This window comes from Macaca mulatta, chromosome 5 (genome assembly GCF_049350105.2).
Source record: "Macaca mulatta isolate MMU2019108-1 chromosome 5, T2T-MMU8v2.0, whole genome shotgun sequence".
In the NCBI taxonomy this organism is placed as follows: domain Eukaryota; kingdom Metazoa; phylum Chordata; class Mammalia; order Primates; family Cercopithecidae; genus Macaca; species Macaca mulatta.
Genome location: NC_133410.1, coordinates 174,045,720 through 174,065,755, shown reverse-complemented (window position 1 = coordinate 174,065,755; position 20,036 = coordinate 174,045,720). Strand labels below are relative to the sequence as shown.

Here is a 20,036-nt window from a genome sequence, read left to right as displayed (position 1 = left end):
CAAGATCATGCTTATAGTTAGTCAGCACAAGAAAAAAACGACAATTTATACTGAATTGTTTAAGCCTTGCAGTAGAGTGCTCACAACTCCGAGCTGTATCTGTTAACCTTTTCAATAGCATCCATTATGTGACATTGTCACCAGTTACAGTAAAAGAACTTCACTAATTTTTAAAAGCTAGAATTACCCAAAAAGTTCTGCATTGTAAATAATACCAGGAATATTGCATTGAAGCCTAGGGTGGCAAAATTACTTAAATCTTTTCTATATTTTTTGTGTAATATAGGTAGGAAAAATGAATACTATATAAGAGAATGAAATATATCAAGTTCTTATATTTTTACCTAAGAGGCTATTTATTTTAAGTAATGTTAATTAATATTTAAAAGATTAAAAAATAAATCAATGTTAAGTATTAACTGCACAAAATCTAAAAAAAAGACCACATTACATCATACTACATTATATAGATAGATTTAAAGCAGCTAGCTAGAAGCCTTTTTAAAAATTTAAAGTTTCTGACATCATTTTCCACCATTCCATCAATTCTTCCTTCTCTTCTTCTTTCCTTTCAGAAAATGACTCCAGTTCAAAATCAACCTAAAAGAGAAAATCAAGAGCATATTACTATCAAACTGCATGTGTTCTTTTAATTGAAATTTAAAAATAAGGGCAGTTTCAGTATACACTCAATCCAGCCACCTGAATTAAAGCAAATCCTGAATAAAAATCTCTTGTGATAAATAAAAGATATTTTCAGGGGGAAAAAATTCAAAAGCCTTATGTTTGAAATGTCCTTTGATTTAATGGCTTTGAAGACAGATATAATTCACAAAATTCCTGCCCCAGTCTCTTCTCCTCATAAAAAGATAGAACTGATCGGGCGCGGTGACTCATGTCTGTAATCCCAGCACTTTGGGAGGTCCCAGCGGGCAGATCACAAGGTCAGGAGTTCAAAGCCAGCCTGACCAACATGGTGAAACCCTGTCTCTGCTAAAAATACAGAAATTAGCTGGGCGTGGTGGCACAAGCCTGTAATCCCAGCTACTCAGGAGGCTGAGGAAGGAGAATCTCTTGAACCCGGGAGGCGGAGCTTGCAGTGAGACAAGATCGCGCCACTGCACTCCAGCCTGGCGACGGAGCGAGACTCTGTCTCAAAAAAAAGAAAAGAAAAGAAATTAACTTATAGTTAATTTTCTGCCTTTGGCTATTTAGTAAGCACCTCCTGTCAGCCTTGAATCTTCTCCTAATGTGGGAGGGAATGTGGAAGAGTACAGTTCAGCATGCTGGTATCCCAAACTACATGGTTCTGCTTTCCAGAATCTTGAATCTGTTAAAGAAACTGACAAAAGCAAGTATGTGTCCAAGCCACTCTCTTTGTGAATAGGAATCTTCATCAGGTCTATGGAGAAGCCACACACTCCGCGTAAAAGGCTGTTCAAAGTAGGCCGCCCCCAACCCCAATCCTCTCAGGCCCCATCCCAGATGGAACTACGAGTTTCTTGATTTGGCCACTGAAATGCGTGATTATTTTGGATCGTGATTCCATTCACTATATCCTTGCACTAACACATGCCAGAAAGACAAAGGATCCAAATAGTTGAACCTTTACAACTTGTTCCCGGGGCCATTTCTTCCAGGTTTCAGTTACCCAAATATACCTCTTGATTTTAATACATATACAGCCCAGTGTAGACATGCACACAATCAAAGCCATGTACCAGTTAACAACTCAAGATATTTTGTTTGCAAAAACCAAGAATTTATACTTCAAGTTTTGGGTGGATAAACAAAAATATAATAAATTCTTTTCAAGTAAGCCCTGTAGACTTTCAAGAAATCCTACAGATATTCCCACGGGCCCAGGCATATAATACAAAGGTAGTAGTAAAATTCTTCTCTAAGAGAAATTTTGGTCTTATCACCATCACCTTCCTAACAAACAAATGAGATCTATTTAAATAAGATATGGTTTTTGATAGTACTTAGCACAGACAGCCTTGCACATAGAATACGCTAAATAAATGTTTGGTTAGCACCTAGAATTTTCTTTTACGTATCATTTTTTTTCAGATACTTATTGAGAAAGGCATGTGCTAGGTGCTAAAGATAAAAAGGCAAATGAAATATAATCCCATTTAGATGGAAATCAAGGTTAGCAAATAAAAGTTTAATTTTTTAAAGTTTTATTTCATTTTCTTGTAAATCTCTTCAAAAACTGAGAAATGGTAATAGAGCTTCATATTAACTTTGCTAAGCCTCAGTTTTCTCATCTGTTAAGTGGAGATAACAATGCTACCTACCTCACAGGGCTAGTATGAAGATTAAATATAAGTCACTTAAGTATGCCTGACAATGGTAAATGTTTAATTATTATTATAGCGCTTGGCTATTATTATGATTACTTACCCCAACAGCAGGGCTGTAAGGAACTGCCACTTTCTTTGTTATTGCCAGATAGCCTGGAGCTGAGGCTGTAAGTTTATAGTTTCCAGGTATAAGCAATCTCCAGTAATCACCATCCTTTGCTGTAGGAAAGCAGAACATCAAATCACAAAGCACATGACATATGCAGAATTACAAAATGCATAATTATGCCATCTAAGGAATACCCAGTCTAGCTCAGTTCAACTTTTTTGATTCTCGATTTTTAAAGTAAATATGTAGGGAATTTAATGAAATTTTATTGAATAGGGCGTGAAACTCTCTTTACAGGCTTCATTTCTTATACCTACTTTACAGATATCAATGTTAAATTGTCTAATAAACCTCGTACGATCATAGACCTTCTAATCACATCAGGAGCAACACAGGGAAAAAGACAGATGAAGTCCCCAAGCAGTGGCGTCAGAACATACAACCATCATGTTTTGACTCTTGCCAGGTGACGACCTGACAGTCAGAGAATCTTCACAGAGTGTGGGCCAAAGGTAGCCCCTGTAGGATCTCTGAGGCCCTAGTTAGAAATTTAGATTTCTAAAGACTTAGAATACATTGGGCACCCTAGTCCATTCAATCTCCCATTTGCCTAAATCAGTGATTTTCAAACTTGGGAGCAAACCTGGGAAACTCAGTAAAATGCAAAATCTGATTCCAGCTCCCGGGTTCTGCATTCCTGACCAGCCCCAGGGCAATGCTAAGGTGGCGAGCAGAGGCCACACTTTGATGAGCAAGGTTTTCGTAGACACTTCACACCTTCTTACCTTCTTCTTTTTCCTAACACCCTACACATCCCGTTCATCCTCCCAGTTGATACTTTACATCTTATTTCATTGCAAAAATAGGTACAGTCAAAAAAATTAAGCCCCCATCACCATATCATCAAATCTACCTCTAAATCCACATCTCCTTGCAGCTATTGCCTCCATTGTCTTCTTTGCTTTATAGCAAAATTTCTGGAAAGGTTTGTTCATGTCTCAATCTCAGAATGATTCTTCTCTTATTCTCCCTTGGACCCAGTCCAATCAGGATCCCACCACTCACTCCATTGAACAGATTTTGATAAGATCCTCTGAACTGCTAAATCCAAGGATTCATTCACAAGGTTCATCTTAATTGATGCCTTTTCACTCCCTCCTTCTTGAAGCACTTTAAGGCCTCCAGGACAACACACTGCATTTTCTTTCTACCTTCAGTTCTATTGCTGGTTCCTTCTTATTATCACCTTGCCATTGAAAAGCTGGAGTGTTCTAGAGCCCCTCCTCCGGTTTAATTTCTTTCCACCTGTTTATTCCCTGGTTAGATTTTCCTAAACAGTTCACATCATGGAATGCAGAGAAAATAAAATATTTGTATGACACATTAGGGCTAACAGGTTTCTTGTGGCAGGGATACTAATGCTGGGTTTCACCCTCCCAGCTAAGGGCTAAGGGGCTACATGGGGTAACATCTTGGCACAGATTCTGGCATACTGGCTGGCACCTAGTGGGCTGCTGACAAATGAAGAATGAATGGAGTTTTAGAGGACAAATGTTAAAGATTTTTTTTTTTATCCAAGCTATAAATGTGAAGGTTAAGAAAGAGCTGATGATACAGAGTGGTTTGGGACATAAGTTAAAGGTTAATTGTCACAAGGTCTAAAAAAAGTTGTAAAGAGTTTATAACTAAAAAGAAAAAGCTGTCATTATTGAAAATATCCCAACAAATGACAATTAAAATGACCTGGATCAATGTTTATTAATGGGAGTAGGTAGATTTGCCAGAAAAATAATCATTTTCCTCAAACTGGGAAAATGGAAATTGAGCTCAAAACCTAGAAGTCACTAACATTGCACCTCAATCCTATAAATTCTTGTTTAACCTTGAATCCCTGCGGATTTATTTTATGGATTAAATGAAAAACTGTGTGAGAATTTTTAGACACACAACCCGCAGCAATTTTCTTCCTTCCTCCTCTTTGCGCTCCCTCCTTCGGTCTCCCCATTAGCAGCTCGTTAGCACTTCTTAACACAGACCAGAAAGTCACTGGTATTTTAACTCTGGCAGCTCCTTTTCCTTTGCCTGAAGAACCGCGAAGAATCGGCAGCCTGTGGCACCACCTCCCAGCTCTGGGGCGAGACAGCTGAGGAAAGGGCGCCACCTGCTGCACCCGGATTTGTAACGCAGCAGCCGCCCTGGGCTCCACTCCGCCTGACCTGAGCCCACAAATGAAACTTCACCAGATCAAAGCTCAGAAATGCTGCAGAGATACGAGCTATTTGTTTTGCTCAGAAGAGCATAAGACTTATAATTATGATAATTAGTAATTATGCTGTTGTACATAACGTAGAGCCTCCAGATTGTGGCAAAGACCCACCGGATGTAACATCGTGGTCTATTCCTTCCACGGAGATGGTGGCATTGGCAATTGGGTTACCTTGAAGATCTCGGACAAATCCTTTGACTCCTCGGTGTATCTGTGAAGGTCAAAAACAACCAAAAGTTAATACGACCTATAAATTATAGAAATGGCCTTAAATATGTTTCATATCAAGCATCTCCTTATTTTCCAGCAAATACCGTGGATCCCCATTGTTTAAGAATCAAGACACGCACAAAAGGCCACTGAATTTTTTGTGCATTTTATTCTGCTTTTCCATAAATAGAGAAATGAAAATTAATATCTTATTTGTGTCCAAAAAAAAAAAAAGACTTTAGTACCTTCCAAATCATAAAAAACTGTCATATTAAGGGAGGAGACAACCCTCATATTGTCTTATGCCCAATTTCTGCCTCCGAAGAAAGAAGAAATAAAAATTCAAAGGCAGAAATGAAATCCACAGGAAGACAGCCCGGCACCACACCCTGGGCCTGATAAAGATCAACCCCTGACCTAATTGGTTATGTTATCTATACATTACGGACACCGTATGGAAAAGCACTGTGAAAATCCCTGTCCTGTTCTGTTCTGTTCTAATTACCGGTGCATGCAGCCCCCAGTCACATACCCCTGCTTGCTTACTTGATCGTGACCCTCTCACATGGACTCCTTTAGAGTTGGGAGCTCTTAAGAGGGACAGGAATTGCTTACCCGGGGAGCTTGGTTTTTGAGACGTGAGTCTTGCCAATGCTCCCGGTCAAATAAAGCCCTTCCTTCTTTAACTCCATGTCTGAGGGGTTTGTCTGCAGCTCATCCTGCTACAATATGTGTAAAGTTCTAGTCTTAGCGTATTTCATAACTTACTCTCTTTTAATTTTGGTCATCTATGTATCTGTTATATGGCTACTGTCAATTAACAAGGATATCATAATAAAAGCCATTTAATATTAGCTCATTCTAGATTAAAAAATATATACTGTGACTGCTTTTGCATTAAATCTATTAACATTATTTTGGCTGAAAATAGAGTAGGGAACCTTATAACAGAAAATAGGATGTTGAATTAGGAAGAAGATGGGAGAGCTGGCACTGAGAATAATCCCCCTAAATTAAGTTGTAGTCATCAACTGGCTATTATTTAATACACTGCAAACTACAAAAACTGCTTTTCTCTTTATTTTGGAAAGACAATTCATCGAAGTCAATATGTGTTTGAAGTGACAGAGTCGCTTCAGGTCTTTAAGAAAGTACTGCATCTAAAGTATCAAATGGTAATTCACTAAACCTGATTACTTAACAAAATATGCACCAACCTCCCAAATGCTCAGGTTATGCCTCACCCAATTGGGCTATAGAAAATAAATTGTCTTTCGTTACTTATGATATTTGACTATTTCCCTACAGCAGAGAGATAAGTCTCCTGTAACCCTTTGTCATCAAAGAATAAATTCGGCAGTGGTACACTGTTTTATCAAAAAGATGTCCGTGTTACCAGCAATATTTTTTGTGTGTGCCATTTTTCTTTAAAAAAGAAACCTCTCACACCCTATAAAAATAACGTGTAATTTTTTTAATGTTGCAAATAGGAAAAGGCTATCCCTGTTGTCAGTAATAATGATCATTTTATTGGCAACCAGTATAGTAAAGAGAGTAAATATATTTTTTAAAAGTTTAAGATTTATTCAATTCTAACTTTTCTCCATAACTTATTTATGAATCAGACAACCAAAATTGAAAAGAGTTTGAAATTTAGCCACTGAAAAACATGAAACATGAAAACTTAACTTTCTGAATTAAAAGATGAAAAATCAGAAAAAGTGTAGAGAAGAAGAAAAGGGCTATATGTAGAGACCCAAACTCTAAATTTCTTAAAATGATGCCCCATTCAATAAAACTTAGAAAGATGCTAGCTGATAAAAGAGGATTTACCCAAGTACTTTATTCCCCTTGAGGCACTACAATCCTAAAACTATCAATATTATAAGCCTTAAAGAAAGTTTCTAATTTCCACATCATTGTAAAGTAAGTAAATCAATCACTACAAGAACAGATTATTTGCCTGTATTAGGCACAAATATATTCGGTTAATATTCATGGCTTTATTTTTTTTCTGCCTCTGCAATCCAAGACTTATATCTCAGTATGCAGTTTAACAAATAGTTAAAGAAGTAAATGTCTGTCTGTGATATGTCAACTTTTCTGTTTGAAAAATTCCAGTGTAGTAATAAATCTCAGTAGAAGTGTATGGACTGTGTCAACTCCCCATGAATTCAGACTGGAAAATTCAGATTGTATGGCTTTTGCAAAAGAAATCACGAAAGTCCAAATTTCACTCATGCCTGGAAGAAGCTGTTTTACTACACTTGTGCTGCCTGCGATGATCACTCCCCAGATTCCAGGACTTCTCAGTTTCAGCGAAGGCTGAAAAAGCATCCAGAAGATTCTCCATTGTTGCTAGGACTGTTTACACCCCCTAAACCCTCATGTACTCCATGTCACACAGAGAGCTTGCTGCAACTGAAGATTCTTGGGTTCTTCCCTGCAGAGAGTGTGATTTAATGGTAGGAGAGGAAACGCATTTTTAATAAGAACTCTAGATGATTCTAACGTAGGTGCCCATGAACCATTCTTTAAGAAATTCTTCGAGAATTTTGAGAACTAGACTGTTCCAAAGCTACTGAGTGGAAGGGAGCTCTTCTCCTTAGCAAACTCTTTAGTCTAATTAGCTTTACAATTCTAGTCCCTGCAAACATCTCTTTAAAACTCTGCAAGGGATTTCCTCTCCAACAGTTACAGAAATAGATCTCCTAATCACCTACTTTCTATGAGTTGTAAACTAGTCCAAGCTTAGATTTTAGGCCCAGGTGTTCAATTACTAATCACCACCATTGTCAAGACAACAATTACAACACAGAACTTCTGGAAGCCCTCACTGATTTTTCATCAGCCTTTGTTTTCCTAAACTGGAGTGTTCTATGATGCAAGCTAGATGAGCTGGTTATAAATACCACTCACTGCTTAGACACAGTTAGCATCATAATGACAACGCCATATCAAGGTAGATCACATGGATCTGTGGACAGAGCAAATTCTTATTCCGAGTAGCATAAAATAGGATTGTATAACTTTATCCTTCTTCTTTTTAGCTTATTTATATATAAATTGATATCGCTGTCAAATGAATTGGATGCATGCCCCCCTGCCACCATAAATATGACAAATCTCCTTTTTCAATATGGTAAGAAGACGTGTTTTATTTGTTTTGTATTGTATTTTTTTTCTCAAGAACTAAGAGATGATTTAAACAGCAGCTAAGGATGTTTCTAAATTGTTGATCAGAGTGATGATCTTATGGGCATCAACTTTAGTAAATCTTATAGCACAGCTCCAAGAAGCCTTTTCCAAACTCCCGTGATTGGGTTAGGTCCCCTTCTGTGCACTGCCATTGCTCCTTGTGGCTAAGCTTTTTTTGTTTTTCAGCCAGCTCTCCTCCTCTCTTGTGATGAGGTATTCTTGTTTCTGACAGCACTCATGTGAAGCCTTCATGAGGATGGTCACTATCCCCAGTGCCTCACTGAATGCCTGGGATGTGAAACTAGTCAATACATTTTTGTTGAAAAAATACGTATGTAAAATTAAAAGCACTGTATTAAGGAGTATAAATACAAATATTATTAAAAATTTAAATATTATTAAATATTTATTAAAATTAAAAGCACTGTATTTGACATCTAAATGGAGAACACCCCAGTCAGTCCCATCTTACTTCCTCTATCCAAAAACATGCTTTTCGGTTAACTTTGCTCTTAGAAGATCCATCCAAATACAGCTCTCCTCAAAGGAGACGTTCTGTAGGGGTTCCCACCACAGTTGTTCTAGAGTCATCGTGGACTACTTATCCTTAGTTTTTGTGTTGGAAAATACCTTTTTAAGCTAACATGCAGCAGGAATCCATTGATTCAAAAAGAATCCTGTGGAATGTGTTCTTTAATCACCGTCTGACATCAGTGGATGTATTCCATGATAGTATGACAATATATGGATATTTGACATGTGTAAAAGAATTCCTATGCTGATTTTGCTTCTTTTTTTTGTTTTGTTTTGTTTTGTAGAGCAGCTTTTATTCAAAGGAGGCCGTAGCAAGATATAGAGACCACTGCAACAGGGCCGTGCAATGGTGGAGAAAGAAACTGGATTCAACTCCTCGTTTTACTTTAAAAAAAAGTGTTGATTATATATATATGTTTATATGTACATATATACATATAAATACTTAAATGTTTATTTAACAGCATTTGTTTATGTCAAATTAGTTTAACAGATCGGTCTGGACTATTTGTTGGCACAGGAAACTGACATCACTCTACTTGACTTTAGGAGTAAATGGCCACATTTAGAATAAAATTTGAAGACTGGCAAAGCCCTGCAGGAACGAACAGTCTTTAGGTCTTCCCACCGCCACTGCCCCTGGTGCCAGTGTCTACATACTATGCAGGGGGTGGGGTTGGCAGGGGACTGGCCTGAGTAGGTGAAAGATTTTATTCTGGCAGATGGTGAGATCCCCCAAAATTCTATATGGATCCCATTGGAATGGCTACGTAAATGGCTCTCTGGTAAAGATCCAGGCTTCTGTTCTGAAAGTCAGCATAGCATGGTGATTCTGGAAATAGCCTGGATTTGGATTCTTGCTAAGCAACTTCAGGTGAGCTGTCTAGTCTCTCTGTGTCTCTGATTCCTCATCTTTAATTTAGTGATGATTATAATGATGATGATGATGATGATGATAACTTCCCTCATAAGGTTGTTGTGGGGATTAGATGCACTAGTTATTACATAAAAGGCATTTAGTATAATGCCTTGGAAATAGTAAATGACCAATAAACATAACTCATTATTATTATTATTACCTGTGATACAGTTGAGTCTAGGGTGAGAAAGATGATGCCTGTATAGCTCAAAACTTAAGGAGACACTCACTCTCAAGTGCTAATCCTGTACTTGCATGTCCCTAAGATTAAAATCCTCCTGAAATTTTCCATTCTAGGTGCCTCGCTTGCCTTACTTTTGTTCTGACTCTGCCTGGGATGCCTCACGGTGATCAGGGTGGAGTCCTAAGATTGCCCTCGCTTAGAATAATACAAACACAAACAAGATTCTACATCTTTTCTCTATACTGTCCAGTTTAGTCAGTTCTTGGTGAATAGTCATGAGCCACAAAACGACAAATAAAAGCCTAACTGAAACACTGCTGACACCTGCCTTCCAAATATGGTGTCCTCATTCTGCACCAGATGGACTCCACTGGACTCCTCTAACAAGACCATTGTATGCCAGGTTTGAATGCTTCTAAACCTTGCATTTTATGCTGGAGACTGTGTTTACCTGCTCAAGGTAGCTAATGAGGGAGTTTTTGTTATCCTCCCAGTAGGTCTTCAGAGTCTCTTCAGGTGGGAACTTCTCACAGCTAAGCTCCACGGTGATCTCAAAACAGTTGCTGCTAAGGTAATTGAAGTCTTGCATCCCTGCCAAAATGCCAAATGGAAAGTCAAAATATGCACAAGGAGCCTAAAACTCTACGCAGGCTAGTCTTCTGAATCAAGAACCAAGTAAAAGGTACACAAACCAGGGCATTTGGGGAGCCTGTGGGAAACCTTCACAGGAATCATCTGCTGTAAGGGATTGAACAACAAAGGTGGGGGCTTGTTAGACCTTAAAAGCACAAACTCACAGGTTCCTAAGCAAAAGCACTTGCTGCTTCAGAGTGCTAATGCGGACATCACCCACCCTCCACACTGCTGGAGTGGGCTTTGGAGAAGACAACAGGGTAAAAGACTTCATCCCTACTGATCTGTTAAAGAAATGCACATCCCTCTAAGTCTACCTTTCTACTGGAGAAGAACTTGGAGCTTCATGTGACATGATCTGTCATACTATATTGTTCCTTAAGCCCAATCAGTATCATAGTGTATTTCTGAGGGATTGGGAGTCTTGGCAATATACTATTGTCAATCAAGAAAAATGATGAGACAAGTCTCAATCGTTTTAGGGGATTTCTTTGCCAAAGTTAAGGATGCGCCCCAGAGACAGGTCTATGCCTTTCTCCGAAGATGATTTTGAGGACCCCAAATTTAAAGGGGAGAGGGTGGGATATTGATAAGCACACAGTTTTCACATAAACAAAAGGGGGCAGAGGAAAAATGTGGGGAATGTGCATTTTACATAAGATAACACAGACAAAATGGGGTAGGGGAGCAATCAGATATGCATTTGTGTCTGGCGGGCTGGGGTGACTGCACCTGTAAAGATAAGCTATCAATTTACATGGCCAAGGTGAAGTTTTAACAGCTCACCAGGAATTTCCTTGTGGGCAAAATATGAGGGAGGCGTGTATCCTTTCATCTTGTAGTTATCTTATTTAGGAACCAAAATGGGGTGGCAGGTTTGTGTGACCCAGTTCCCAGCTTGACTTTTCCCTTTAGCTAAATGAGGTTGAGGTCCCAGAATTTAATTTCCTTTCACACTATATATTAATTCAACAATCCCTGAGTATCTACTACATACAAGATATAATGATAACAATACTTCAAATAGCACCAAAGAGAATAGTCTGCATCCAGAGCAATTTTAATTTAAATCTGACTCAAATTCGTAGTGGATGCTGTTAGTGTCCACCAGATTGCTTTTATGGAGCCAGGGCATCCAGACTCAAACTGCTACAGGTGTTGGCTGTTAGATCTCACAGCTATCCCCCAGCCCTTTTCCAGAGAATTGCTGGTGGGAGCCGGAATCTCCACCTGGCTTGGGAGTTACATCCTCCTATCTCTCCCCCCAATTCCTTCTGGCACCCCACAACCAATGGCTGACCAATATAGAGCCACCAAAGGCTCATCCTTTTCCCTCAAGGGAAGAAAAATCTGCCCCTAATTTATGCTCCAGGCTTCTTCCAATGGCTCAGGCCAAGGCTGGACTTTGCCTGAGACCACACCCCTGTTTAGCTCTATCCCCTTCCTTGCTCTGCTTCCCTCTCTTCCCTACAGGGTGTTTCCTAAAAAGTGCTCCCTTGATAAATTACAAGCATCCAAATCCCTGTCCAGGCTCTGCTTCTAGAAAACCTGACCTAAGACATGAATGTTATTCACTATATACAGAACTGAAGACTAACGGAGCTTCCTTTGACTGTTTAGCTAAATGAGACATAATCATTAACTAATATTATTATTATCGTTAATAATGTTATTATCAGTATTCTACTGATATAGATTACTTTATATTTTGTTGACAATACACTATTTGTTCAAAAAGGAATTCCAAGGAATCATTAAAGTTTTTGTAAAAACTAAAGTATAAAATTACTTCCCATCTGATGTACTAGACATGCTCTAAATCCTAAATTTGACATAGATCATATTTCTGAAGCTATTGGGGGAAAGAGTACTAAGTCTGATCTGGATAAAATGCAAAATATAAATAAAAACAGAATTAACATGTATCAGAAAGAAAAAAATCAGAAAGAATATTTTTCTCAGCACGTAATTCAACAAAATTAAGCATATTAAACACACCAATACCCTACAATTAGCTAATGCTGCTTATTACCCTAACAAATTTTCTTCCTCCAGGTGGGCCACAGAAAATTTTTCTCAGGCAAAGAGAAAAGTAAAAAAATATATAAATATCTTCACATTTCAATCTTCATCCTTGAGTGTTAGTGAAAATAAGAGCTCTGTAAAGTCCGCCTTGGGACAAGGAAGCCAAGGGAGCTGCCTTGGCTACCTAGGAAGGGGCCTCCCCCAGCTACTGTCCCACATGGCAACTGCTTCCTTTTCAAACTGAACAGCGAAAAGCTACCTGATCTCATAGGGATTATTAGAGTAGTGAACATAAACTAAATATTCCATGTCAAATACTCCCCATTATCCCATCATTTAATAAAAGAGAACTGTGCACCAGGTTATGCTAAAAGTCAAAGCAAGCCCTCTAAAATGTATATTTACCTACAGTGAACGAGCATGACTGGCATATACTAAGGATGCCATCTCATTCCCTAAGGCTTGAACTTGAAAAGTAGCGTAATTAACAATATTCAATTTATTATTTTCCCAATGAATGTCTTCAGTTCATTTCCTGTATCTCTTCAATTAGCATCACAATTTTTAAAATTCACAAAAACAAAATTATACATAGTAATCATTCATGCAAAAAGTTGACTTTAATGGAAGAACTATAGATTCAGTCTACTTTTTTTTTTTTTTTTTTTTTTTTTTTTTTTTTTTTTGAGATGGAGTCTCGCTCTGTCACCCAGGCTGGAGTGCGGTGGCCGGATCTCAGCTCACTGCAAGCTCCGCCTCCCGGGTTCACGCCATTCTCCTGCCTCAGCCTCCCGAGTAGCAGGGACTACAGGCGCCCGCCACCTCGCCCGGCTAGTTTTTTGTATTTTTTAGTAGAGACGGGGTTTCACCGTGTTAGCCAGGATGGTCTCGATCTCCTGACCTCGTGATCCGCCCGTCTCGGCCTCCCAAAGTGCTGGGATTACAGGCGTGAGCCACCGCGCCCGGCCGATTCAGTCTACTTTTTAATGATGGAGGACGGTAGAAGATTCTCTAAATCTAAATCACTCTCTAAACCTAAACGGTCATTGTAAATAAGCTACAATCACATAGACAGCACAACAGAAACTCACCTCCAGGTACACTGTACCAAGCACCACCATTGGTGGTTCCATCTACAAAGCTGCTGTCATCATCATTCTTGCGACATGGTGGCCGATTGGGGTTAGACATGGCTGGGTTGAAAGAAGAGTATGCCCGGGCCAAGCTTTGGAAAATGGCGTCATCTGGGGAGGAGCTGTATTCATGAGCACTACCTAGAAAACAAATCCACAAGATTAAAGAAACAGACACAGACCAAGCAGCACCGCATGTTTTCTAAAGAGTGATTCAGTGTTGAGTAATTGTATTTTTGATGTATTTTTTAGCTACATAACTATGGGAAGGAGGTAAAAGTTTAAATACTGATTACACTTAGTTTTTAAGTTACAAAACTTCCATTCCTAATACTACAAAGTAGAAATTAGGTAGAATGTACATTCTACTTATGAGTTGAAAGCTTTGCAAGGAAAGGTAATAAAGTCATAAGAAACTAGGCCTGGGAGAATAGGAGGAAGATTTTTATTGTTAAAATTATTAATTTAAAAAACGTACCTATACTAATCTCATACCCACTATGAATCATTCTCATATATACCATTCAATATCTGGTCTTAGATTTTTTTAATCTCCTATATGTATTATAGAAATAAATAACACATTTTGATACACTGTATTCTTATTAATGCATTATAAATTATGCAGGCCTACAAGTTTCCCAATTATCAACAAACCACAAAATCTTTAAATTTATTTAACAATGTTATTTCCCCAAAGATGTTCTTCAACACTCAGTTTCCAGCATCTAAAATTATCATCCCAACAACCCCATTAAAAATTGGGCAAAGGACAAGAACAGACTTTTTTCAAAAGAAGACATACAAGCAGTCAAAATAATTGAAAAAAATGCTCAACATCATTAATCATCGGAGAAATGCAAATTAAAACCACAATATCATAATACATGACTCAAAATGGCTATTATTAAAAAGTCAAAAAACAACAGATGTTGACATGGATTCCCACCAGTGTTGGTGGAATTGTAAATTAATGTAACTTCTATGGGAAACAATACAGAGATTTCTCAAAGAACTAAAAATAGAACTACCATTCAATGTAATAATCCCACTATTGAGCATGTATCCAAAGGAAAAGAAATTATTATATAAAGAAGACATGTGCACTCATATGTTTATGGCAGCACTATTCACAAAAGCAGAGTCATGGATTCTGATTCCAACCTAATTGTTCATCAGTGGTTGATTGGATAAACTATGCAATAATAAGCAGCCATAAAAAAGAATGAAATCATGTATTTTGCAACGACATGGATGGAGCTAGGAGCCATTATCCAAAGTGAAATAATTCAGAAATCAAATACCATATACTCTCACTTATAAGTGGAAGCTAAACAATGCCTGTTCATTGACATAAAAGGTGGAAATAATACGCCCTGGGGGCTCCAAAAGTGGGGAGGATGGGAGGAGGTGAGGGATGAAAAATCACCTATTGGTTTCACTCTTTTGGTGATGGGTACACTAGAAACCCAAACTTCACCGTTATGTAATATATCCATGTAGCAAACCTATACAAGTACCCTGAATCTAAAATTCTAAAAAATAAAATAAAATAATCATCTTGTTTTTACAAAGAGCTAACTCTTCAAAGGCCCCTGAAAATAGATCCAAAGCAGGAAATTCCCTGCAGCAACAAAAATCAAGTTGAAAATATCTATCTGGCCAAAGGTTGCTTTGTCTGAAGCTTAACTAAAACTAGTTAGAGAAAGCCAAAGCACCACTCCCCCTCCCTGACACCACCAGAAATAGTTCCAAAAGGAAAACTGTGTGAACACAATAAGACACATGTAGAGATCCACTGGGGACCTGATCAAGCACCAAGAGGCTGCTCCCATGTTCAAGCCATCTTCTACATGAATCTACAAAACTTCCGTAATCTCTCCACTTTATCAGTGTCCAGGAGTGACCCAAGTTTATGACGTATATTTTCTCCCTTTCTGTTGTCTAGGTACTCTGTCAAGATCACGTTCCTCTTCACCTAAACTATTGAAAAAGTGAGTCCTTTTCTGCCAAATAGATATGCCAACACCACATGAAATGATTAGGAGAGCTTCCTGTTAAACATAGTTCTTTCTTCAGGCAAAAATCACTTAACGTCCACTTCTTTAAAAAAAAAATTACAGAAATCATCCTGTAAACCCTTGTACAGTATTATAAACTTTGAACCAATTAGAGAAGCAGAAAGAATACCTACCACTCCGTGTCTCATCATATGGATAATTGGCCACAAGGTCTCCTCCATGGAGATTGGCAGAGAGCACAAAAGGAATATCCATAATCCAATGAATGACAGCCTTGGTCTCAGGAGCAAGCTGTTCAGATGAGACATTAAAAGGATTATAAATTTAATAATCATTGATATGACCACTTGACAGAAATGACATAGGAAAGGTAAAGGAAAACACTGAAAGCTGGTCATATTTTAACTATTTTGCGGTTGTCCTCGCAGAAAAAATAAAGCTTCCTACAAGAGCAGCATTCCTCATGTCTAACTTTCTCAGATTTATAATAAAAATATTTCAAAAGTGTTTAAATTTCTTTCAAAGTTTTATTTTTGTGGGCTGCCAGTTTTCTTCTCTTTGTAACTTGAAAACCAGCATGCAACTCACAAATTTTGGGACATCGCTGTCTGATCTATAGTGGTTCACACGTTGTTATTATGAATAGTTAAGGATAATACAAGGAGAAGAGAAAATAGTTGAACTGCAGAACAAGATCTGTCCTCTGTGGTGGTTCAAACATGTGGTAAAGTTTATTTCCAAATTTTGCTTATTATTTTCCCAACTTCCCTCAACTACTTCAAACATTTTTCCTATCAAAGAATATTAGGTTGAGTCTCCTTCAGAGTGGACTGTAAAATATGTTTACTTTGGAATGGTCATCTTAAATTTTTAAATAAAGGCAAGTTTCAAGAATTCATGTTAAGTCTTTAGAATGATTCACTGCCCCTCATATCTTGGAAGCAAAACAAAGGAAAAAAGAAATGTATACCAAAGAAATAATGTGGAGCCAAAAGCTTGATACTTTTATGCAATGAGTTTTTAACAGCAACTAGGAAGACTCTCAAACCCCGAGTGCTTCTCTAATGAAAAGAAAAGATTTTACTGGCGACGTGATCCATGCTGTTCTTTGGGACAGAAAATCTAATGACATCAGTAGGGTTTGATGGTTATAAGATCTCATATTTGTATAGCTGTGCTCAGTTTATGAATAGCTCTCACATGAACTATTTTACTGCACTTCAATATTTGCATTGGATATGCAAAGATATTCATACCCATTTCACAAGGAGGAATCTGAGAGCTGGGCGTGTTAAATAGCATATCTAAGTTCACACAGCTAAGAGTTCACATCCAGTGAACCATAAGGCTCATGCTGTTTTTAGTGTATCAGCTTTAGTCTATTAAAATTATCCTATTTTCACATAAGCTACTCTTAACTGTGTAAAAGTGTGATTTAGAGTAGGAGGTTGTTTTTATTATTTTTCATTTGGTTGGTAGATCTTATTTTTGCTTAAAAAAAATCATTGTAGAAAATGTAGAGGAGACAGACAAGAACAAAGAAGAAAATTTAAATTACCCATCATTTTACCACCTAAAGATACCCACTACTAACATTTGTATAGATCTCTTTCTCATTCTTTTCCCAATGTATTTATATAATTTTTAAATGTGATCATTTATATACCATTTTATATACTGCTTTTTTTTTGCTTGACAACAGATAATGAACACCTTTTCATGTTATTAAATACCCTTCTAAAATGATATTTTAATGGCTGAGTGGTAGCCAATGTCTGGATATAACATTTTTAAATACTAATAAAATGATAGCTAATACTTATTAAACACTTTCTGTGTCAGGCATGGAATTCTCCCATTCACTCTATGAAACAGGGACTACATTTTCCCCCATCTGAGAGATTAATAAACTGAGATGTAGAGAAGTTAGGGAACAGCATGAGGCCACTCAGCTGGGAGTGTCAGAGGCTGGACTCGAGCCCAGCCAGGCCAGCTCCACAGCCACTACACTAGTACTAGTAATCTCTAAGTGGTGATACTCGGTCATTTATATTTTAAAAATTAAAAATACTGTGGACACCTTTGTAGCTACTATTTGTGCAAATCTGTACTTTCCTTAGAGAAATCTCTAGAAACTGAATGACTTGACCACAAGTTAAGCACATTTTTAGCTAAAAATGTTTAAATTAAAATTTGTATTAGCTAAAACTGTCTACATTTAAAAATGTATTCCAAACTGCATTCTTGTAAGGTACAGGAATATAACCAGCAACAGTATCATAAACTTTCCATTTCTAATTTTTTTAAAACAATGGAATTATTATGTGTTTTAAAGTGTGTCACTTTGATTAATGACAAATGGAATTTTTTAAGTTTGCATTATTTTAATTAACCAATAAAACTAGAACAGTTTTTTATGTTTAGTGATTATTTCTATTTATTCTTCCGTGACATATTTGTACAGTTTAACTAATTTTTCTATTGAAATGCATAGCTTTTCTTAGTGACTTGCAACAGTTGTTTAGAAAAAAAATTAGCTCGCTATTACACACTATAAATATTTTCCAAGTGTGTCATGTGCCTTTCAAATGTTGTAATTAAAATACAGAACATTAAGATATTTATGTTAAGCACATAATGGCAAACCTATTGATCTTTTCTTTATGGTCTCTTTGCTTTTCCATTTCATTCATTCATTCAATAAATATTAAGTGTCCACTATGTACTAGTGTCTATACAAGAAATTTAGAAAGTTCTATCCCCCTCTAAACATTATATACCAAAGTTTTCTAGTTTCATACTTTTTAAACTTAAATTGTAGTGTCTAGAATTTATTTTGATCTATGCTGATATTTATGAGATGGATTTGTCTCAATTCCATTTATTCAACAATGCATTCTTTCCACAGGGATCTGAAATACACTCTTATTATATGTTGATTTAAATCAACCTAAAAATAACTAATATGGGAGATGACATCAAAATATTCTATAATGCATATACGTTTTAAGCGAATTTATGTTTTTACACCCAATTGCTAAGATGACATTAACATTAAATGAGATGAGTTTAACACACTCTTCTATAATATTCTGTTCCAAAGTTTTTCTTTTACTACTAAATTTATTTTCAGTCCTCTTCTTCTTTGTACATCTCTCATTCCCTCTATTTTCTTTAACCCAATGACAGATATTGACAGATATTCATATTTCAATAAGTTCAGAAGGGGCAAGGTGTGGTTTGGAGAATCATTGAGGACTTCAGGAAGGAGGTGGAACCTCACCAAGTCTAGGGACGAAAAGAGAGAAATGAGTGGTAAAAATAAAGAAGTTGGGAGTACCCGTGGCCCATCTGTTGGGGGTAAGGAAAATACTCTTTGGGAGGGAGGGTTGGTTTTACTGGGAGTTAGGAGGCAAAGCCATGCCAAGGCAGACTGTATTCCTGTGTTTATTATCCACCTAAAAGTGTTCAGAATGGCTTGCACAGTGTGCACCATATATTTATAGGTTGATACAGTCATAAAAATAGTATTGAAAAATACATATCAAAATGTTAATGGTGCTCACTGAAGATTGTTGCGTAATGGATTCTTCTTTCTCCTTATTTGTATGTTTTAATTTTTGTAATAAAAATGAATTTTGCAATAGAAAACTTTTAGAAGAAACTGCTGTTGAAACAAATTGAAAGATACAGTCCTAAATACACAAAATTGTGTGAAGCTATCAGGTTTAGCCTATTACTAGTTCTTACATCATACACTATTGTTTATATGCATGTTACCAGTATGTTCAAAAGCAAGCAAGTAACTTCTACAATTTGATAAATTCAACTAAGTTTCCCTTTGACTATTAACAGAATCTTTTAGGCTGACTAAATCCTGAGACCCCTGTGTACTATAATTATATATTTAACTGACCCACAGAGAAGACTTCGGAGTACCTTTAAAATTGAGTCTTTAATAGAAGCTAGAAACAACTGTGGCCTTTCTTTAAACTTTCCACTTAAAGATTATAAATACAGCTCAAATATGATGCTCTGTAATAAGATGTCTTTGGTTCTTATATTATGATGAAACGCTATTCAGTTTTCTTCACAACTCTAGCTATTAAAGTCAGAGTAAACAATAAATGGCTGGATATATTTTAATTGACTCTGCTTTCAGACCAAGGCTCATATACTGAGCCCAGATAACACTGGAGGTGGCCAGGCTGAAGGGCTCAAGAGCAGATGACAAACGACTTAGAGAAAGAATTCTGGGAGAGCAAGAGAGAGCTTTTATTCAGAGAGGTTCAGAAGAACCAGGAGAGCACGGATCTCGAGCAAGTGGACGTGTCTCAGGTACCTCCAGCATCTAGAGGGCTTTATAAGAATGAAGTTCCTTCCCACCACCCCCTCCTGAAGCACACACACCCCAGGCCTGGATCAGCCCACATGGGAATATGAATTTCTTTTTTTTTTTTTCTCACAACTATACAAAGGAGGAGGAATCTGCATT

The 20,036-nt window shown here is 37.3% G+C and overlaps 1 protein-coding gene across 1 annotated transcript in view; it reads right to left on the bottom strand.

The window, feature by feature from the left end:
* Window positions 1-424: 424 nt before the first annotated feature.
* CPE (carboxypeptidase E) overlaps window positions 425-20,036 on the bottom strand; it is a 121,110-nt gene continuing 101,498 nt past the window's right edge. Inside the window, 6 exon segments of the mRNA NM_001258081.1 lie at window positions 425-600; window positions 2,410-2,528; window positions 4,796-4,895; window positions 10,181-10,320; window positions 13,479-13,661; window positions 15,715-15,832. Of these exon segments, the coding sequence (NP_001245010.1) occupies window positions 502-600; window positions 2,410-2,528; window positions 4,796-4,895; window positions 10,181-10,320; window positions 13,479-13,661; window positions 15,715-15,832 (759 nt within the window). The 3' untranslated portion in view covers window positions 425-501.